The 23,440-nt window shown below is 34.5% G+C and overlaps 1 protein-coding gene across 4 annotated transcripts in view; it reads left to right on the top strand.

Annotated features, from left to right (window-relative positions):
* Positions 1 to 23,440, top strand: part of TTLL7 (tubulin tyrosine ligase like 7) — a 147,893-nt gene that overhangs the window by 41,989 nt on the left and 82,464 nt on the right. For 3 of the 4 annotated variants that reach the window (XM_049771243.1, XM_049771241.1, XM_049771242.1), the window contains 5 exons: positions 4,091 to 4,212; positions 4,455 to 4,522; positions 11,615 to 11,773; positions 15,052 to 15,268; positions 18,328 to 18,492. In XM_049771243.1, the coding sequence (XP_049627200.1) occupies positions 4,091 to 4,212; positions 4,455 to 4,522; positions 11,615 to 11,773; positions 15,052 to 15,268; positions 18,328 to 18,492 (731 nt within the window). Of the gene's footprint in view, positions 1 to 4,090; positions 4,213 to 4,454; positions 4,523 to 11,614; positions 11,774 to 15,051; positions 15,269 to 18,327; positions 18,493 to 23,440 lie in introns of those variants that run through there. The other variant, XM_049771244.1, reaches the window with a different exon arrangement.

Genomic DNA, 23,440 nt, shown 5'->3' with positions numbered 1-23,440 from the left:
AAATTTTAGTTTTCATGCTACACTAAGCTATCAAAGTAGTATCTTTATTATAGAGCATATATAATAATTAATGTTATGATTTAAGACACTTTTGACCAGAATTGCAAAACTCATTATAATAAATACCATAAATACTCAAATAATTTTCACCTCTTCTCAACACTTAGAAATTAATAGAATTAAAAATTTAATAGAATTGAGGAAAATGGTATGAACTTTAAGAATATTTAGTATTCTTACCCTTACTAATCTTTGTAAGTCTCAATTTTATTTATACTAATTCATCAAACTTCAGTCATCAGTGAACTATTTCATCAAAATTGAGATTTTTCCCCAATCCTTTTCAACAAGTATTTCTCAGAGGAAAATACTAAAAACAAATGTTTTAAGTTACCTCTAACTTTTAGGAAGTTTTTCAAGGGATGAAGTTTTGATAGCTTTTTTTAAATACATTTAGTATTACCTTTTTAATCTACTCAGTAGTACTTGTCAAAATTCATGTGGCTAGACCAGACATAGAGGCTTGGATAAGAGATAATTGGGGAAAAAAACAAAAACAAAAACAAAACAAAACAAAAAAACAGAGAACCAAGTGCAAAGAAGAGAAAGAAAATTTTCCAGCTATCAAGGAAAAAGTGTTACCTTGCTTTTCTGTTACTTAATCTAGTGATATACCATTGCCTACTTTTGGAAATTTGATCATTGTTCCTTTGACAAGTTAAATAATAAAGGAAAAAGAAATTAATCCAAAGTAAGGATGCCTGTGTTTTCATCTTGGTTTTGTCTTATTTTTTCATGCAATTCTTGACCTACTATACTCACATGAGTGACCTTATTTAATCATTCAAATAAGTTTGAAATAGACTTTGTTGCTCCAATGCTTCCTTTTAGCTCTGTCTTTTCTCCGTTTGTTAATGAACTTGGAGTTCTAATAGCTACAAGAAAATAAATAAGGAAAATATAAGAAGAAGGATCTTGTGGCAAATGAAAATTAAAATATAATTCCTTCCTTCCCTCCATCCCTCCCTTCCTCCTTCCCTCCCTCCCTTCTTCCCTCCCTCCCTCCCTCCTTTCCTTCCTTCTTTCCTTCCTTCCTTCTTCCTTCCTTCCATGGCTATGCTCATGCTCATGAACCAGACCTGGTGGGACTTGACTATATGCCGTGCTAGGAATCAAACCCAGGTTGGCCACATGCAAGGAAAGCCCCATCACTCTCTACTCTCTCTCTGTAACCAGAAATTTCTTTTCTCTGCTGTGGCTATCTTTAAAATAACACCAGTTAAGTTTTAATGTTTCAGTTTAAATAGGTGTGATTGAATAGCATAGTCACACAAGTGAATTTGATGCCCATTACTGTAGTTTTCTCTGAAGTACACTTTTTCCATTCTTTGAATTTCATAATAAAATATTTAAGCACCATGATTACAAGCATGACTGTAGTTGGGTTTCAGTCATAAAAAGAATATCCCCCTTCACAGTGCAATATTCTCACCACCAATGACCCCCCTTTATTCCACCACCACCCCACCTGTATTCTGGACAGGCATTCTTCTTTTTTCATTCTTTAACATTGTCGTGTTAGTTGTTAGTGTAGTTATTTCCCTAACAGCATTCTCCACTCTTTGTAGTGATCTTCAAAATTGTCCTTCTGGCCCTTAACTCTATTGTCTTTGAGCCTTATTACAATAATGTCTTTAATTATTCTTAAAACCCATTGAAGGGTGAGATTATTCCATGTCTCTCTCTCTCTCTGACTTATATCACTTACTATATAATATTTCTACTGGCTCTGTACACAATCATTCTCAATAATAATGTCATTTCAGTAATACTAGTTTATTCTGATTATATCACAAGTTCCATCATTAAGATTTTCCCATTTATTTCTGAAAGGGTCTGAGCAATGTCTCATGATCTAAGGAACAGATCTGCTCCTCAGCTTTCTGGCTTTTCCATTCGCATTTACCTTTCAGCTAGTTGATTTCTCATGTCACGATTGCCCTGGCCTACCTTAATTATGTAAGTTGTAATTGTATAGCAGCATGGTGGCTGCTGACACATGAGAGAGGACTTTTCCTTTGCCAACTTTCATATTGTATATTGTCACTTGGTCTCTCCGAACAATTTTAAGTTTTGTTAGCCTCTCATGGAAATTACCAGTTTCAACTCTACAATTCTCTCTCATCTCATCCACTACCAATCACTTCTTTCATGTTTGTGTTCTAGGCACTATTCCATAAAAGATTCTTTCTTTCTCTTCAACCAAAATACAATCAAGTGGCCCCAGGACTTGAGTACAACAGTGTTTGGTCATCAGTTTTATACTTGAGCCAAGTAAATTCAAACAATTGATTCCTTTTCAACAGTTCTCCTATTTAGAGTACCAGTAAAGCAAAAAGAAAAAAACCCACTGAAACATTGCAATATGATAATTCATTCTGTTAGGATCCAGAAATGTTGAAACTCAAACTTTATCCTGTTATTTTACTTTATTCTACAGTTTAATTTTCAATAAAATTTATAATTTTATTTATTAAAATGAATTTTATTTTCAAGTGTGATGATTGTAGGTCTACATAACAGAGGGCAATATAAGTAGTTTGTTCTAAAATGCAAGCTTTTCTCTGAGCATAAATTTTTTTCAGTAGAAATAGAGTTTGGAACCAACAGGACAGGGGTGGCGAACAAGTTCGACACAAAGAACCAAAATTTTAAACTGTGAGAGTCAGAGAGCCACACCACACAGTGACCTGCCAAAACATACAAACACTCACACAAAAGCATATAATTTTAACAATAATCTATTAAACACATATTGCATTTTGCCATTTTGAGTGTGGGTCAAAATCCTGCAGTGATGGTGAGGGTGTGCTGCGTCCTCCACACTAAGAACTCACGGCAAGATGTGACCCAACATGTGACACACAGGTATGTGTGTCTTCCCCCCCCCCCTCCCCAGCTCGCTGGCCCGTGCAGTTGTGTCCGAGGGATGGGAGACGGGATGCCACAGCCTGGGGGAGGGACTGCGCGCTCGGAGATCTCTCCTCAGAGGTCCCTCCGCAGAAGCAGCAGAAAAAAAATCCAAACTTGGCAAAGAGCCACAGTATACGAAATAATGATAAGAGGCAAAGAGCAGCATTCATTTTGGCCAGGAGCCGCGTGTTTGCCACCCCTGCCATAGATGATCAGAATGGAAATCTCCACTACAAAATCTACTTCATTATTTCATAGCCTGAGTCAATATAATTGAGTTGATATAGCTTTTAAAAATGACTTTAATTAGTGACGTGGAAGTTGTAGCATAGTTCTGATGAACTGGGACTGTTTTTATTTTATTTTATGTTAATTTTCTATACCTTTTTTGATTTTGTCACTAATTCAGCATCACAACAATCCATCAAATTTTCCAATATGTGTTGCTCAGCTATATGTGTCTTTTCATCCTGCCATGAACAGTAACAAAAATTTTTAGCAGCTGTGTGAACCTGGTTAAATAGTAGAATTGAAATTTAGAATTTGGACTGCATTAAAAAAATAGTTCTGCTATAGTGAGTGTAGTATTTGTCAGTAAGTATACTTAACTTGACCCTCCTTTATCTTGCTGAAGCTCATTATGTTCAACACTATGAAATAGCCTTTTTTTAAAGTTATATATAACTTATGGCAAAAGAAATTCAGTACTCAAACAAACAAAATATGCTCTGCCATGTCACACACCTCTAGTGCTTCTTCCATTCATGTTTGGCTCCTGACCCTAATCTTTTGCTCCCTGTTATGCATTTTTTTTTGCATCTTTTGTGCACCTTCTTCTTGAAGGCAAACCAATAAAGCTGTTTTATTCTTTATAGGTAACCTATTTTTTTTCTGGAAACACACACTATTTTTTTCATTTCTGATAATATAAAATAATGTAGTGTCTGATTTGTCAAATAGTTGTAACTAAAAACAAGACTATATTCTAATTAATGATAACTAACTACTTCATCTTTAAAATAAAGTACTGAGAACTTAACTTCTATAGACCAAAAATGTTTCCACCATAAATATATTTCAGAGGTTTTTAAATTTTAGTTTAACTGTGTATTTGCAGTTCGTGTAGTAATAGATGAAATGGGATTTATAAAAGCTCCAGATGAGGATGAAACAAGTAACCTTATATGGTGTGATGCTGCAGTCCAGCAGGAGAAGATTGCAGAATTGCAAAATTACCAGGTAAGAAAACTGATGAGGAAATAAATTATGACTATATATTTTTGCTCATTAGGAAATTTGATGTGTTTGCATCTCAATTTAAAACATTACATTTTAAGTTTTTTAAATTAATTATTAGAATATTGAAATATTGACACTCAAAGGTTAGCTGTAATTATATAATAGCATTATAATATAATGTATATATGGCTATCTTAATTCAGTATGTTGAGTATATTAATATTTACCTTTTTGTTTTCCAGAGGATCAACCATTTTCCAGGAATGGGGGAGATCTGTAGGAAGGATTTCTTAGCAAGAAATATGACCAAGTAATATTCATTTTCTTATAACAGAGAAGACCTTTTTGAAGTTTGTATTTTGAATGTTTTAGTACTATATTTTACAAGGTTACACTGGTTTTAAATGGTATTTTGATGCTTAAAATCATCAAAATAGAGATAGAGTAATCTAAAGAGTTCCCTATTTATTTTTATTTGTTTGTTAATTTTGGAGCCACATCTGGCAATGCTCAAAGATTATTCCTGGCACTGCATCAAGGAGTTATACCCTATGTGATGCTGGGGATCTAATTTGGGTCAGTTACATACATGACAAGAGCTCTACTTGCTGTTGTGCTATTGCTCTGGCCCCAAAAGTTTCCTATTTCTGTTTCTGCATTTTTTTTCATGGAATATAATTGTGGTCCAGTTACATTAAACAAATAGTAGTGTTTGGGACAAAATTTCTGTTTCCAGAATCCTAGAGATTTTTTTTTTATCATGCAACTTTCTGGTGTTTCTTTTCTAGCAATATGTTTTTTTTTAAATTTCAGAGGTTATTCAATATGTACTATTGTCATGTAAGAACTAGTTGTTGCTTTATATGCTATATGTATAGTCTGTTTTTAAAATGCTTAGTGAGCATCTAATATGTATCATAGTTTCTGGTGAGGAAGAAGTCTTTCTTATACATAGAAAATATACATGTATCTTTGATAACTGCCATGATCCCAAAATTAAAGAGAGGTCTCCGAGATGACTCCCAGATATTTGTATTAGGATACTGTGCAGGTAGTTGCCTTATTTCAAAAAGAATTACAAATAGACTTGGTCTGTTCCCTGAACCTTATTTTGATTCTTATTTTGTACATTAGACACAGAATCAAAGGAAACAAAAAGCTCATATTTATCCCTGAACATGAGACTTTGAAACTAGGAGGAAAGTATGAAAGTCTCTTCTTGACTCTTCCCTTCACCTCTCCTAGCTTCAGTCTCAGTATTCTCTATGTTTCTAAGAGATAAGATTATAAGTAGATCTTTAGGATGTTGGTGTTTAAGGATATGGTTGTGCACTTCACCTGGGAAGAGTCATAGCACCTGAGTGATGATCAGAAAACCCTATAGGGTATATGATACAGAAACCTTTAGTCACCTGGAATCATTGGTAAATTCAGTCATAAAACCTAAAGTTATCTTCAAGTAGAGCAAAAAGTAGGTCCCCCCTCTCAGATACGCAGTCTGTGAATGACTTGATCAAGAACAAAAGAAAACGTCAGCATAGGCATTAGTTTTGGTCACTATGAGGAAAACAGCAACAAAGATGAAAGAGAAATTAGAAAATACTTTTAACTTGAGCTCAATTCACGTCACAAAACCAAGAATAAATAATTGAAACTCTTCTGGTAGGATGCCTGAGGTATATAATGTACACAAGAGTCATATTTTTGATTATTGGTCCTGATGAGACACATTCTTTATGGGAATATAAAGGACATACAACTTTCACATTAAAATATCACTAATGTCATAAATATCCAGAAATACATCCAGGTGTTAAACCTCAGGAATGTCAAAGAACTAGTCAATTTTTAGACATTAGTTGGCATCAGAAAAAGGAGAAAGTTAGGAAGGTAAGAAATGTGGGAAAATGTATACTCATCCAGAATCTGAGAATTTATTCAGTGTAGAACACTATAAAAGTACAGAATATAAAGAAAGTTTCTCATAAGTCACATCATATTACATATTAATTTATTCACATGGGAGAGAAACCTTAAGAATATCAAGAATGGGGCCGGAGAGATAGCATGGAGGTAAGGCGTTTGCCTTTCATGCAGGAGGTCATCGGTTCCAATCCCGGCGTCCCATATGGTCCCCCAGTGCCTGCCAGGAGAAATTTCTGAGCCTGGAGCCAGGAATAACCCCTGAGCACTGCCGGGTGTGACCCAAAAACCACAAAACAAAACAAAACAAAACAAAAAAAAGAATATCAAGAATGTAAGACTTTCTTATACAAACCATAACTTGTGTTAAGTAAGATAATTTACATTGGAAAAAAACTTACGAAAGTAACAAATATTGGAAATTATATGATTGTAAGCCACATTTCACTGTACATGAGGAGAGAAAATTTATGAGTGTAAAGTAAGTAAGAAAAACTTTACATAAAGGGATCCCTCATTAGGCCTCGAAGAATTCACTCTGGAGAAAAAAGGTATGGATGTAAAGTATATAAGAAAACTTTCTTCAGATTTTATTACACACCAGAGAATTCATACAGGAGAGAAACATTACTAACATAACCTATGTAGGAAAACTTTCTCACTGAACTAATACCTTAGTATGTAATTTACATAAGGTACCTTACACATGAAAAAAACCTTAGGAGTGTAAATAATGTAGGATTTTCTTACAGACATCAAAGCTTATTTCATCTAATAATCTCACAGGAGAAAATCCTAATATAGATTTGAAAAAAGTAAGAAAAATTCCTCCAGGAGTCAGTCAATCTTCAATTGTATATGAGAAAACTCACACAGTAGAGACCCTGTGCATACGGAAAATATAGGAAAACTTTCTCCTTGAGGAATGGACTCATTTTGCATCACTGAACTTACTGGGGTGGAAAATCCTAAGAAATCCGTATATAAAGAATGAAGGAAGACTTTATCTGCAAATTCATCTATCACTGTACATCAGAGTACATAGAGAAGACAAACACTATGAATGTGAAGGATGTAAAGAAAATGTTCATCAATAAGGCTTTTCTCACTTTATGTCAGTATGTAGGAAGGTTTTATTTTTTATAGAATTAGTCATCGTGAATAGCAAAATATTCATGATTTTGTTTCAGGCATCCATCCCTTTACCAGTGTCTACTTTTTTCCACTAATGTTGCCAGTCTTCTCACCCAACAGCCAGCCTATGATGACACTAAAAAAATTACAAGAAGAAGGGATTTCAATTACCACATTAAGTTCTGAACATGTGATTTATTTAGTTAGCGAGTTTTCATTTAATATGTATTTGTTTGGTTTTGGCCATATCTAGCAGTGTACAAGGATATTCCTGCTCAGTCCTCAGGGATTGCCCCCTGGCAGTGCTCATAGGATGTAGTTCTGGGGATCATTTGGTATGCCATATGGATTCCTGATTCCTACTGGTTTGATCCCTGAACTACCTAAAGCACAAAGTCTGGAGTAAGCCCTGACCACCATTAAGTATGAAACAAAACCAAGAGTTTCCTAAATTCTATTTTGGGGGTGGGGGGCACACCAGAGGTGCTCAGGGGTTACTCCTGGCTCTGCACTCAGAAATTGCTCCTGGAAGGCTGGGGATCTTATGGGATGCTGGGGATCGAACCCAGGTTAGCCCTGGGTTGTCCACATCAAGGCAAATGCCCTACCACTGTGCGATTGCTTCGGCCCTTTCCTAAAGTCTTTTTTTTGGGGGGATGGGGGTCACACCCAATAGCACTCAGGGGTTACTTCTGGCTCTATGCTCAGAAATCACTCCTGGCAGGCTCAGGGGACCATATGGGATGCCAAGATTTGAAATACCATCCTTTTGTATGCAAGGCAAACACCCTACCTCCAGGCTATCCCTCCTGCATGCAGATTTTAATATTGCAGAGTTTTTCCTTCCAGACCAGACTCTGGGTGTCAATTCTGATGTAAATTAAAAGATTAGCTAGATGGCACTTTTTTTTTTTTTAAATCAGGGTTATTTTCATCTACAGGAATAGGCTTTTTGCTTATGGGGCTTTCACAGAAAACCAACTTCCTAAGTCCTTTTAAAAGTCTGACTAAAAAGCAAGTTTTAGTAAAAAGGAGCAAATCTTTACATGAGAAAAGCTTTCTTTCTTTCTTTCTTTCTTTCTTTCTTTCTTTCTTTCTTTCTTTCTTTCTTTCTTTCTTTCTTTCTTTCTTTCTTTCTTTCTTTCTTTCTTTCTTTCTTTCTTTCTTTCTTTCTTTCTTTCTTTCTTTCTTTCTTTCTTTCTTTCTTTCTTTCTTTCTTTCTTTCTTTCTTTCTTTCTTTCTTTCTTTCTTTCTTTCTTCTTTCTTTCTTTCTTTCTTTCTTTCTTCTTCTTCCTTCTTCTTTCTTCCTTCTTCCTTCCTTCCTTCCTTCCTTCCTTCCTTCCTTCCTTCCTTCCTTCCTTCCTTCCTTCCTTCCTTCCTTCCTTCCTTCCTTCCTTCCTTCCTTCCTTCCTTCCTTCCTTCCTTCCTTCCTTCCTTCCTTCCTTCCTTCCTTCCTTCCTTCCTTCCTTCCTTCCTTCCTTCCTTCCTTCCTTCCTTCCTTCCTTCCTTCCTTCCTTCCTTCCTTCCTTCCTTCCTTCCTTCCTTCCTTCCTTCCTTCCTTCCTTCTTCTTTCTTTCTTTCTTTCTTTCTTTCTTTCTTTCTTTCTTTCTTTCTTTCTTTCTTTCTTTCTTTCTTTCTTTCTTTCTTTCTTTCTTTCTTTCTTTCTTTCTTTCTTTCATTTTTGGTTTTGGGTCACACTGGGTAGAGGTTACTCCTGGCTCCACACTCAGAAATCACTCTTGACAGGCTTGGGGGACCATATGCGATGCTGGATTCAAACCAATGACCTTCTGCACAAAAGGCAAATACCTTACCTCCATGCTATCTCTCTGGCCCCTGAAAAGCTTTCTTAATAACCCATTGTTCTAGGCCAAACCTCGAATGTTATTATTATTTTTGTTTGTTTTTTTTGGGGGCCACACCCAGGTACTCAGTGGTTACTCCTGGCTCTGCGCTCAGAAATCACTCCTGGCTCTGGGGGCCATATGGGATACCAGGAATCAAACCTGTGTACCTCCTGGGTCAGCCGCATGCAAGGCAAATTCCCTACTCCTGTGCCCATGGATGTTTTTGAGGTAGAAGATTAGCAAGTCATTAGGGATACCTTATGCATCAGACATCTTCCCAAAACAAACATTCCTTTTGTTTGGACAGCAGAGCAATAAAGCACAGGACATTCTATTAATAACTCACCCAGATCATGCCCAAGCTCGCTCAATAAGGTGCCCAAAGAGGGTAGGCAGTAATGGAGATAATCAAACTTGAATCTCTCCCATGCAAAGCATGTGCTCTAGCCCTTTGAGAAGTCTCCCTGTTCTCAGATGTCCTTATTTCCAGTATTTTTAAATGTATTCACTACACTTCACAAGATATGCAGTCTTGATTAAGATAGCATGGAGATAGGGCATTTGTTTTGCATGCAGAAGGACCGTGATTTGAATCCCTGGCATCCCATATGGTCCCGAGCCTGCCAGGAGTGATATCTGAGCATAGAGCCAGGAGTAACCCTTGAATGCTGCCGAGTGTGACTTCTAAGCATTGAGCCTGGAGTAACCACTGAACATTGCTGGGTGTGACCCAAAACAAAACAAAACAAAGCCAAAATTGCCTTCTTTGATTCAAGGAGAGCTTCATGCTCAAAGACTCATCTCTGTCTCTTGATTGAAGTTTATCTTTTAGAGGTTTTGTAACCCACCTTATAGGCATGTGAATTGTATTGAAGCAATTCATAGATCAAATAGTGTGTATTGATAAGGTTTTGTTAACAAGAATGTTATATTTGACTCAGAAACAAATGTGAGCTTCTTTTTACATATCGCAAAAATTATGACTTGAAAATAATCTTGCTTACATAGCCATATAATCTTCAATAAACCAGAATGCAGATTCATACTCAATCCTGAGCATGGCCTGATTCTCACTCGGTCTTGCATCCACTTTTTTGAGGGACCCTAAGAATTCCCTTAGTGTCTGGATCAAGATGGCTGTGGCAGAAATACAATTTGAATGCATTTGAAATTTAATAAGCACATGAACCTCAGTTGTGGATACTAAGTGAATTTGATATAAATAAATATATATGTATATAGTTATATGTAGAGAGCATATCCTATTCTCTAGTGTTAAAATTTAGGCTCAACATCTGTATATACTATATACTATTATCCTATTTACTGATAACACTTGGAGACATCTATACATCTATAGAGATTTTCAAACATTTATGAAATAGATTTATTTAAAATATTTTTGTTCATTGGTAATATGTAAACTTTTTCTAATTCAGTTTTATGAAATAGCTAATGGTTGGGATTTATTAAAAGTCAACAGACCTAATATTATCCTTATGCTTAGTTTCAAATAACCTTATTTGGAGCAAACACAAAAATATCAGTACAGTGTAGTCATTAAAACACATGAAATATTGGGGGGGGCAGCCAGAGCAATAGCATAGTGGAAGGACATTTGCCTTGCATGTGAACAACATAGGTCGGACCCCAGTTAAATTAATGGCATCTCATATGGTCCTGAAAGCCTGCCAGGAGCGATTTCTGAGAACAGAGCCAGGAATAACCCCCTGCTGGGTATGACCCCCAAACCAAAACCAAAACTAAAACCAAAACCAAACTAAACAAAACCCACATGAAATATAGAGCAATATAATTAGGTGAATATAATTTTTATTTAGACATTTTTAAAAAAAAACTTATTGACCTTCAAAACCAGTGGAGTAAATGGGTGATCAGAAGCACCCATGCTCAGATTGGCTTAAAGATAATACTTTTATTTTTAGAGCCCTGGGAGCCCAGAACACCATCAAATGGTTCCCCCTACCCCAGACAAACACACTCCCTCTTCTGGGTGTTTCAGAGAATACCCCGTTATCTTTAAAGAATCTATATTGATAGAACCTGGCTGTGAAGCATTTCCTACTGCCCACTTCTGTCTCTGAGGTAGTTTTCAGTTCTCTTCCCATATGACATTTTTCCTGATATCTCTTTATTGTACTTACCACATTTAACTAGCAGCCTACATATTGATTACTTAGGGAAGAGACCACATTAATTTATCTTAATGTCCTCATGGCTAAGCACATAGTATATATACTCAAATGTTTGTTATAGTAAATGACAACCTGGTGCATAGATAACTCTCTTATTTGTTTGATCCTGTTTCATTTATCACAGTATCTGGAAAAGGTGTAGTAGGTGCTGACTGAACTAAAGAATGAATCCATAATTGGTAGGAATTTAAATTCTTGCAGTAAATGTCACTATTAAAGAGAAAAGAAACAATAGGAAAAATGCAAATAGAAATTATTTTTGATGTTTTCTCTGATTTGTAGAATGATCAAATCTCAGCCTTTGGATTATACTTTTATTCCTCGAACCTGGATCTTCCCTGCAGAATACACACAGTTCCAGAACTATGTGAAGGAATTGAAGAAAAAACGAAAGCAGAAAACTTTTATAGTTAAACCAGCTAATGGTGCAATGGGTCATGGGTAGGTATTTTTCTGCCTGGAAAATGCAACGATTAAATAACACATTCTGCAACGTAGTCACCTGGAATATGCAACAGTTAAGAGTTTAGGAAAAGTAATGAAAGGGGTTTCTAACTATTACCTCTTGAAACTATTCCAATCTCTTATTGTGCTCCCATAGACTTTAGTTATTCTTTTGAAAATTAAGTCAAGTTGCAAGGCTGTTGAAACAGAGAAAAAGCTTTTCATTTTTCAAAGATTATATTTTCTTAAAATACAAACAAGATTTGTATATTTTATAACTTAAGAGTCAGCATCATAAAAAATAAATATGTTAGAGGTAAATTGGAAAAAGAAGTAGAAATGGAGTTATCCCTATTGTAGCTAGAAGCTAACCTTAAAACAAAAGCTATCTTCCTGGCTTATTAAATACATTTGAAACCAGAAATTATGTAAGCAAAACATTTGAAAAGCACTTAAGATTTATTTTAGATTAAAATGATTTCACTACATGCAAGAGTCACATCAAAACTTAGGAATTTGTCATTATTCAGCAATTATAAATGAAAAATATTGAAATTCTGTACTCAAGGTATACAATAGTTTTATGGTTTTTATTGTTGCTGTTAAACATTGAGAGCAAATAACCAACTTGATATAAGAAGATAAAAGCTGAATGTACATGACACAAATGGAAAAAGGGGTCATTTTTACAGAATCAGTATTTTTCTCTAATCGCATCTTTATGTCATCACTACAAACTAAATTGTCCATTTAGTTAGAACAATAAGGCATGCACACATATCTCGTTGCGCTATGTATAATAAAGTTATGACAAAGGGGAAATTGAAAGAATAAAGAAAATTACTGTTGTCAGGATGTGGTAGAACAAAGAGATCGTTTTCTAGTTGTCTTCTCGGTCTGGAAGAATAGAGTTCTGGGGTAAAGTAGCAGATTTCTTTTGTTAGCAGACACCTGTTTGAGGCTGGAGCACATCAATTGTATCTTGATCCTCTTATTTCTAACTATGCAGGTTGTGTGTCCTTGATTGGCTACCTATCACATTTGATGTGCCTCACTGACAAGTCTACCATTCACTGTTGCTTTCATTAGTTTACTAAGCTGTGTGTGCCCCTTAATCTGCACTATAGAACCTCCTGACCTGTCTGCTGTTTATAGTCTTCTCTCTTCTGGGATTTTCACTGACTATAGAGTGTCGGAATATCCTCAGATCCCCTCCACTACAAAAAAAAGAAAAAAAGTTTTTCTTTATGTAATTATGGAAATTGGGTTTAAAATTAATAGCATAGTTTGAGCTTAGAACTAGAATGTACAAATATGCTGAGAACCAAAAATGTTAGCCCAGACTATAGAATATTTAATTTTACCCTTTTTTGCTTATATTTGCTGGTTTTTGTTTTTAAAGAAAATCTAAAGCTGCTCATTATAAAAACCGTAGGTCTTTTTATTTTCTTGTCTTAAAATGTCATATGGGAAAAGATACTTGGAAATATAGCTGCCTGATAAATTATTCAACAAACTTTATCTTTTAGTCATAATTTACCCAGACTTTTTTTAAACTGTTATTTAGTAATTTTAAAAGATATAAAAGATATATTGTATGAATTTTATATTTAATGTAAAGTTAGTTTGCTTTATGTTGTATCAAAATTTTTGAAGGGATAAATGACGTTTATAATTTTCTCAAGGTTAAAGTATTTATACTTTATTATTTAATATATATCCAAGCTTGCTAATTGCTTTCTACCCTCCTAAACAATTTAGTTCACTAATATTTCTTATTTTTAGTTTTTGGTCACTCCCAGAAATGCCCAGGAGTTACTCCTGGCTTTGTATAAAGGAATTACCCCTGGCAGTGCCTGGGATACACATGGTATGCCAGTGATTGAACCTGGGTTGGTTGTATGCAAGGCAAACGCCATACCCATTGTACTATCTTTCTCTAGTCCCAACTTTTATATTTTACAATTTTTAGCAACATTAATTTTCAGTTTTAGATTTTTGTTTTATTTTCTTTTCAAATTCCTTTTTTAAAATTTTGGATGCTGAGACCTCAACATATTTAATACCAGTGCTCTAATTGGTCCATAACTGATGAAAACATTTTTCATCTTAGTTGATATTCTTTATTTGGTTAGATATTATTCTTATGGTTGGTTCTGTAGGCTCTCTTAATATCTTTGAAGAACTGAGATATTTATTTAAATAGTTGATTGTTTAGTAATTCACCTATATCTTAGCTTTTATTGATAACTTTTATATGGACCAGACATTTTTGTTTTATTTTTCTCATAAATATTTATTTTTGTTGAAAGCTAGACATTTTGAATACTATAGTTTATCATCCCAAGAAGTCAGTTTCCTCTCTCTCAGCAGGGTTTTTATTGCTACTTATTTCAGATGACTAATTGTCATGAAATATTTTTTAACAATTGCCCTCAAATAGCCACTTCAACATAGGGGAATTTCTCAGATAGGAAGTCCTTTGAGGTCCTCTTTATTGGACAGGTGAAAAACAAAGAAACAAGTCAAGCCAAACCAAACCAAACCACCCAAACCAAATCAAACCACCAAATCTTTTATGAGAATAAGGTTCATGGAGCCAGAATTATAGCCCAGTGGGCAGGACATTTGACTTGCATGCATTCAACCTGGATTTGATCCTTAGCATTTCATATGTTCCACTGAGGTTGCCAGGAGTAATTTCTGAGCACACAGCCAGGACTATCACTAGGTATGTTCCACACCTCCACACCCCAAAGAAAAAGATTAAGTTTCACTCTCTCCTTCAGGACTTAGAATCTTCACTGAAAGCATTGGCTACTTACTGTTCAAGGTGCCTACTTAACTGTGGGTTTGTGGACATAAAATGCCTTAAATATCTTTTACATATGGGGCCAGAGAGGGATAGTACAAGAGGTAGGGCACTTGCCTTACTTGTGACTGACACTACCTCAGTCCCTGACACTATGGTCCTCCAAGCAGCTTCAAGAATATCCCTGAGCACAGAGTCAGGATAAGTCCCAAGCACTGCCAGGTCAGATGTTGACCAAAACCTACAAAATTAAAATAAACAAACATACAAAACCCAGCAAGCAACAATAGGCTGAACTTTTTATTTGAATTTTTTTGGTTGGTGCAATTTTTTGATTTCATTAATAACTTTTTGGACATTTGGAATTTCTTATGTCACTTTTTCTTCTTCATTATAACTAATTATTTTCTAAATTTTTGATTACTTATCCAATTATTCCTTTTTTTCTTTTCTTTAATCTTAGGATTTCTTTGATAAGAAATGGTGACAAGCTTCCATCTCAGGATCATTTAATTGTTCAAGAATACATTGAAAAGCCATTCTTAATGGAAGGCTACAAGTTTGACTTACGAGTTTATATTCTGGTAACATCATGTGATCCATTAAAAATATTTCTCTACCATGATGGACTTGTGAGAATGGGAACTGAGAAGTATATTCCACCTAATGAGTCTAATTTGGTAAGTGAAAGCAGACAGAATCTATGAACTTATTTATTTGTTCAGCATATTTTTAAGTACCCATTATATATAAAGATTAAATGAATTTTATATGATTTATATTAAAGAAGAAATATTGATTCTAGTTTATAGGCAACTTTGGAAAAATCAGATAAATGATATTTTCTGCAGACTAAGAAAAGGCACACCATTGTGGGTAATGTGAGCACAAACTTGGATTTCAGAAAACACAGGAATATGCAGTTGCTCTCAAAATAAATATATTTTAGAGCAGTGTAGCCCTGTATGAAATAACTTATATAGAACTATAACTAGTACATCTCATTGAGAGTATAGATATGATGTAAGATTTAAACATATATATGGCTATGGAATATTATAGTCATATTCTCATGATCATCACTGGGTCTTTCCTTGGAGACCCTAATAAAACTGGTGTGGCTTTGAGAATCTTCAGAGTATCCTGAGTAATTCCTAGCATTGCAGGGCTTTAGCAACACCATATCTCCAGGACCTGCATAGAACCTGTCCCCATGGCTGAGAAGCACAGATAGCAGTTCCTAAGCACCTGTGCCCTAAATAAATAAACATATAAAAGGCAGAAAAATACATATAAAACAGAAAATGCACAGCTTGGCTAAAAGTGGAGATTTATTTTGTTGGAACAGGAAAAAATATTATATATTAGGTACCAAGTTAAACAAGAAACTTAAACTGGAAGTAGGTGTGCATCTTAAAAAATGGTACTTTTTGTGGTTACTTATCATTAAGTTTTTTTTGTGCAGTACTATTGGTGTAAGTCACAACTGTAATTTAAGAAAGTCAAATATTATGATTAAAATATATAAAATGTATATGCTTAAAAGTACTATAAATGCAATTTATGGCTTTTGAAAGATGAATTGTGATTTACTATTTATATTTGAAGTTTAAATACTTTTATAATTTTGAATTTACTAATTATTCCAAGAATTAAGATTAACCATTACTTTCCATATTGTCAGAGGTCTGTTTGTTATTCTTTAATATTATGTATATAATTCATTAATAGGTATCATATTTTAATGCAATGATGAATTGATCATAAATGTGCTGTAATTCATATACTAATAAATGCTATAAGCCTGTCAATTCAGAATAGAGGAAAGTTTTTTAGGAAAGGGAGATAACAAAAAAATTACATCTTTAAAGATTATAAAGTGTGAGTTGGAAAGATGGTATAGGAGTAGGCACTTGTCTATACATGTGACCAATCCTAATTTGATTCCTGGCACTGAATATAGTTTCCCAAGCCCACCAGGAGTGATTCCTGGGCACAGAGCCAGGAGAAGTTCTGATCACAGGTTGGTGTGAACCCCAAAGTAAAAACAAAATAAACATGATGATGTACTGATATATACAACCATCAAGTAATGTTTTGGAAAAACATTGACCAAGAAAGTACTTGATCTAAATAAAAGTACATGTGTAGTAGATTTGCAGAAACAACTGATTATAATTCTGATGACCGGTGTGATGTGCTGGGAAACTGAGTGGGCTAAGGCAGTGCTTATGAAGGACTTTTACTCCCCTTAAAGATGAAGATTAGAGAGAGAATTTTAAATGTGAAACTTGAATAGAACCTCTCCCACTCTCCAGATAACAAAAGGCCAAAGGGGACTGTGACATGGGATGTATATGAGTGAGAGAGCTTGAGTAAGGGCCATCAGAAGCTGTATTCTAGAATGACCATGTATGAGCGAAAAGATGGCAATTTGAAGTAGTAGCAGTAACAGTGAATTAAGAATAAAAGAGTAGATTTAAAATTTATTTAGGATTGCATGGATAACATCCCTTACTGACAGATTGGGTAAATAGAATGAGGAAAGTGAAGGAGAGATACCTTGAAGATAAAACTCAGGCTTTTCACGTAGGCAATAAAGATATGGGCTGCTGAGTGGAAATAAGCACTACATTGCTTATCTATTATAAAGAGCTATTAAAGGTTTTTTTAGAAAGCTGATATGTTTGATTGATTAGGACTGTGCAACCACTAGCAAATCTGTACTAAGAAAATTCAGTGTAGTATAAATTGAAAGTTTAGAAATTTGAGTCGTTGGCATAATTTGTGCTTCATAAACTCATAGGTTATAATTAAAATATTTGGAGTGGATAAGAATGGGTTATAGCTGAGTAAGGTAGATAGTTATCTGTAGAGAGAGAAGAGGAAAGAAAAAGTTGGGAAATAATAAGAAAGATTTGTAGTCTCCTTTGTGTGATAAAATGATTTGTTGTAGTATTTTGAGTTTTGTGTATGTTACTTGCTTAAGTACACTGAATTAGTGTACTCAATGAATCACAATGGAAATTTTATCAGGAAATACAGTCTTTGGGTCAAACTTAACCAAGTGCTTCTGAATCACATAACTTCTGGGTTTTAATTTTTACTGTATGTTTTCCTGTATAAGCATCATTGTTCCTCTACAGACCTCTAAAATTTCCTTATTGAATTTCAAGATTAACATTTGAGAAAAATAAAGCAAATTATTCAAAATTTGTTTGATCTCTTTCTTTCAATTATCACTTAATCTAAAGCTTTTTCTAAACTTTTAAAGGTAGAGATTATACCCCTATTATTTACTTTTGTGTTCTTTGCGCATGGCACAAATCAATGCTTATAATATATATTCATTAAATATTTTCTGTTATCATTTAATAAAACAGGAGGGCAAGCACATAGGTTAAGTAAAGAAAAATTAGAAGATAAATCTTGCATATTTTCTTTGACATTTCTGTTTTAATAAAATAGATCTAATTAATTCACTAATATATGTTAAATGACTTGCTATGAACAATCAAAATAATTGTGCACATAAGAATATATTCATTGTGATATATCAGTTCTATCTAAAGTAACATCTGGGTGTCAGTCATTTAATTTCATTTAAAAGGGATATAAATTTTATAAAAAATTGTCATTTGTATGTTTTTAACTTTACAGTTTTTTTTTTTTTCTGAGAAATCCTTTCATTCTAGAGTCTCCTTATGTGGTAAAAATGTTGGTTCTTAACTTGTTGCAGACCCAGTTATACATGCATTTGACAAACTACTCTGTGAATAAGCACAATGAACATTTTGAAAGAGATGAAACTGAAAACAAAGGGAGCAAGCGTTCCATCAAATGGTTTACAGAATTCCTACAAGCAAATGAGCATGATGTTGCTAAGTTTTGGAGTGATATTTCTGTAAGATTATACTATTACAAAACCATTACTGTCTTTTCTGAGATTAATTGCAACAAATGTCAATCATTTAAAATATAAAACAGATTAAATGATCATTTATGATAGATTAGTTGTATACAGGAAATGGAGCTTGGGGTGATGCTTGATAGAAAAGTGGTATCTTTACTATTAAAAATGGAAGTGGGGGGGCCCAGAGAGATAGCACAGCGGCATTTGCCTTGCAAGCAGCCAATCCAGGACCAAAGGTGGTTGGTTCGAATCCCATTGTCCCATATGGTCCCCCGTGCCTGCCCGGAGCTATTTCTGAGCAGACAGCCAGGAGTAACCCCTGAGCATCGCTGGGTGTGGCCCAAAAACCAAAAAAGAAAAATAAATGGAAGGGGGAAATTTTAGGCTTCAGCAAAAGCATAAAGAAAAGCTTGGAGGCATGAGAATTTTGGTAAGTAGCATTAAGTTGACACATTTGGTTTATGTAGGTAATCCATGGAGTTTTAAAGTTGAAAAAGGAGTTTGGAGGTAAAAATTTAGATGGAACTAATGTAAAGCTAGATTTTGTTGACAAAAAAGATAATTATTTTTTTCAAGGGAGGAGAGTAATAGGGTAAAAGACTCAGAACTTAAGAAAGAATTTGAAGACAATAAAAGGATGTTTAGAGTAAAAACCAAGAATTGGTGCTTAGGAAGTTTGTTTAAATGAGAAGAGTGGCTTGATTTGTACCACAGTAAAAGGACAAATTTAATTTGTTTAGAATGGGAGGACAGTGTTTTTAGTAATGTCTCCATGATTAGGGGGTAGAATCATAAAAAGAATTGGTATGATTTTATCTTAGAGAAATAGAAAGGAGTTTATTGTAAGATGTAGAGCTTAATTTTGCGTAAGGGAAGAGAATTATTCACTCATTTATTTTGTCAAAATTTGTTAAAGCTATAACATTTAGCTTGAAGAATTTATAAGATAGTTTCTGTCCTTTAAATGCTTAGAATTTGGGAAAATGAAAATTTGAGAAAAATGAAAAACATTTGTTTAATGATTCTCAGAGAAAAAATAGAGGAGGACTGACATGAAGCTCACCACAGAGATTGTTGGGTGCAGTCACAGAAATAATTACACTGAGAACTATCATAACAAAATGTGACTGAATGAGGGAAGTAGAAAGCCTGTCTAGAGTACAGGCCGGTGTGGGGTGGAGAGGAGGAACACTTGGGATATTGGTGATGGGATATTGCACTGGTGAAGGGTTTTATTAAAAAAATGCTTAGAATTTGGAACTTTTCATAGGTAGAGAGAAGAGGGGGACTTTTTTGAGACTTGGATATCTGAAATGAATTTTTAGCATTTTATAATGTTGTGATGCTGAGCTTTACCTTATATGTGCTGAACTGAAAATGCTAGACAGACTGAAAGATGAAACAACTTGTCATAAGTACATATTTGAAATGTAATTTATAATTAAAATGTGGATGAAATTCAAAATCAAACGGGAAGGTAAAAGTAAAAGGAAACCAAAATAGAGAGTTTGGGGGAAGTAAATCCGTTAGTGATCCTAGCCCAAATATTAAAATAATATTCCAATTTAGAGGAATGTATCTAATACACATATTTAAAAAAGCACTCTACAATGTGAGTTGCCTTCTTTGGGGAACAAATAGTATAATGGTAAATAAATCTTATGGAAAATGGCTGTGAAAGTACATAGTTTAATTTATTTCTCTTGAGAAAATAGAGAAAAATCAGTACCATACTTATCCTATTGTTAAATGTTTATTTAGTTGATTTTTTAACCTTATTTTCTTATCACAGAATATAAAACTGAAGGTCATTAGTGTCAGACAATGAAAAGAAATGATATGACCTGCGTAGAAGAAAGTAGGGTGTGCTGGAAACTATGGAAATTTGAAGAACTTTACAGGTTTAATGAGGGTAGATACCACTCAGCAATAGCCTAATTGCTTCACATGAAAATTTTGTTTTTGTTTTGTTTTTGGGTCACACCTGGCAGCGCTCAGGGAGTACTCCTGGCTCGATGCTCAGAAATTGCTCCTGGCAGGCTCTGGGACCATATGGGATGCCGGAATTTGTACCACCGTCCTCCTGCATGCAAGGCAAATGCCTTACTTCCATGCTATCTCTCCGGCCCTGCACATGAAATTTTTGACCCAGTGTTGCATATTCTTTTAATTTTTCCGTAGAAGCTATACATATATGAATATAGACATCTACTGACTTACTACCTTTCTATTATATCCTTCTTTTTTTTTTGTTTGTTTGTTTGTTTTTGTTTTTGGGACACACCCGGCGTTGCTCAGGGGTTACTCCTGGCTGTCTGCTCAGAAATAGCTCCTGGCAGGCACGGGGGACCATATGGGACAATGGGATTCGAACCAACCACCTTTGGTCCTGGATTGGCTGCTTGCAAGGCAAATGCCGCTGTGCTATCTCTCCGGGCCCTATTATATCCTTCTTAAAGACTAAATTCATCTAGAAAAGAAAGATAAGCACAGTAATGCTATGCTTAATAATTTATTTTATGAAGGCCAATTATGTGTAAATTCCAAAATAATGACATCTAATCAGGATCATTTACTACTACTTAAATCAGAAACATCAAAATGGTAAAATTTGCTATTTTTTTTAGTGGTTCCTTGCTGAAAGGCCTTATCTGATAATACCTAGAGGATTTAACAAGTGCGTGGGTCATTTGCTAATAGTGCAATAAAACCAAGAAAGTCTGATAATGGGGCTGGAGAGGTAGGGCGTTTGCCCTGCATGCAGAAGGATGGTGGTTCAAATCCGGGCATCCCCCGATGGTCCCCCGAGCCTGCCAGGAGAAAGTCTGATAAGTTCTCTGATACTCCTTTTTTCCTTGCCAACTTTTACTTTGCTTAGAGTCCTTGTGGATTTCTTTGTGAAAAGGTAGAATCTGTACGATATCTTTATTGAGAGAGTGAATCCATCAGAGTGCAAAATGAACAGATTGACTATACACACATTGGTTTTATTTTGATTTTGGGGAAATACTTGGCTGTGCTCAAGGCTTATTCCTCACTCCATGCTCATTGATCACTCCTGGCAGTCATGTGGTAATTTTGTTTTGTTATTCCTTATAGTAATTATAGTGTATATATCCATTACTATAATGTATATTAGTTAATATACAGGAATATATTTGCTTTCCAAAATAGTTTTTATACAGCTATATTATTAATCTATCTGCAGTTACATAATTATGCAAACATTTGTCTTAACTATTTTATTTGCTTTAGAAAGATATGTTCAAGTTGAAACAGTAGGATAATATAAGAGGACAGAAAATATTTTTTAAGGCTATATTTTATAAATTTTTGTGAATTTGAATTGGACTTTTAAAAATACCCTCTTGTGGGGTGACAAGTTTTAAATATAACTAGCATTTGTAAAGCATAGACATTAGTGTTTTGAATTGGTCAAGAATGAGTAAAGATCAGTAGAAAATCTGACAATGATGATTAAAAATTACACTTTTCATTCAAAAAATTTAAATATACTTAAGGTAAAAACTATTTAAATCAAAATTTCAAATAATGACACTGTTGGGAATCTTCAAAGAATTAGTGTAGTTAGATTTATATTAGACAATGTCAGTTTTGCCTTTACTTTCCTAAAATTGAAATAAAATTTTCCTAAAATTGAAATTTTTTTATGTAGAAACTCTGCCGCCAGGGGCCAGAGAGATAGCATGGAGGTAAGGCGTTTGCCTTTCATGCAGAAGGTCATTGGTTCGAATCCCTGAGCGTTCCCGGGTGTGACCCAAAAACCAAAAAAAAAAAGAAACTCTGCCTCCAAATTTGTAATTCAGGGTTTTATTAACTTCTGCCCACCCTCCACCTACCATGTTTTCTTCACATGGCTATTATTTATTGGTTTCCCTCCCTATTTTTTTACTTGTCTTAGCAATGAAGTAAATGAATTAATGAAGTATTTATATATAATAAATAAAGAATAAAAATAAATATATAACATATTATATTAGATAACATAAATATATAATATAAAAATAAAGATTAAAAATAAAGATTTTTTATGAAATCTAAATGAAGTAAATTTTAGTCCTTTATCTTTATGTGCTATGAATATTGTTTTCTGAGAACCACTTCATGTAGCACCTAGTTGTGTACATGTAGGTATAGCAAAGCCACAAATTAGTTCAGAAATTATGTCTGTAGGAACAACTTCTTAACTACTTATTATGCCTTTTTCTGTAGAGAGTATATTAAAAAGAAAACATGTTTTAAGTAAAAGCAAGTAAGCTATATTTTCTGTAGTTACTAACTTATTCTCAAATTTCAAAACAATTAAAAAAATTCAGGAGTAGTTGATGGAGCTGGAGTGTAGCCTGTAGGATGATTGATTACCTTGCATGTGGCCAACCCAGGTTGGATCCTTGGCATCCCATTTGGTCCCCCTAAGCACCACCAGGAGTAATTCCCAAGTGGAGATTCAGAAATAATTCCGGAGCATCGCTGGGTGTAGCTCAAAATCCAAACAAAATTAAAACAAAACAAAATAAGCATTAGTAACATAGTCATAGTGGAATTCTATGTCCTCATAGAAAACAATGATAGCAAGTTCTTTCATTGGTAGAAGTCTTATCTCAAATCAGATCAAAATCATTACTGTGCTAAGAAACTGAAGTCTCCTAGATTGTCCTCCAAGACTAGAAAACCCTTCTGTAATGCAGACTATGGATTTTATTTTTGGATAAATACCAATGGAATTTCCTTTTCCTTTTCCCTTTCTGTATGATTTCTGAGGAGGCTAAGATATGATCTACTCTTATTTAACAAATAGAAGCCACATTTATTAAATTTTAGTTTACTCTCCTGTTCAGAAATGCCTTTAAGGGGTTGGAGAGATAGAGTAGGGCTGGGGGCTTTACTGAACAAATAGCTGACCCTGGTTTGTTGCCTG

Source organism: Suncus etruscus, chromosome 4, assembly GCF_024139225.1.
Source record: "Suncus etruscus isolate mSunEtr1 chromosome 4, mSunEtr1.pri.cur, whole genome shotgun sequence".
NCBI lineage: Eukaryota > Metazoa > Chordata > Mammalia > Eulipotyphla > Soricidae > Suncus > Suncus etruscus.
The sequence above is the reverse complement of the archived record's forward strand: the minus strand, read 5'-3'. Positions and strand labels throughout refer to the sequence as shown.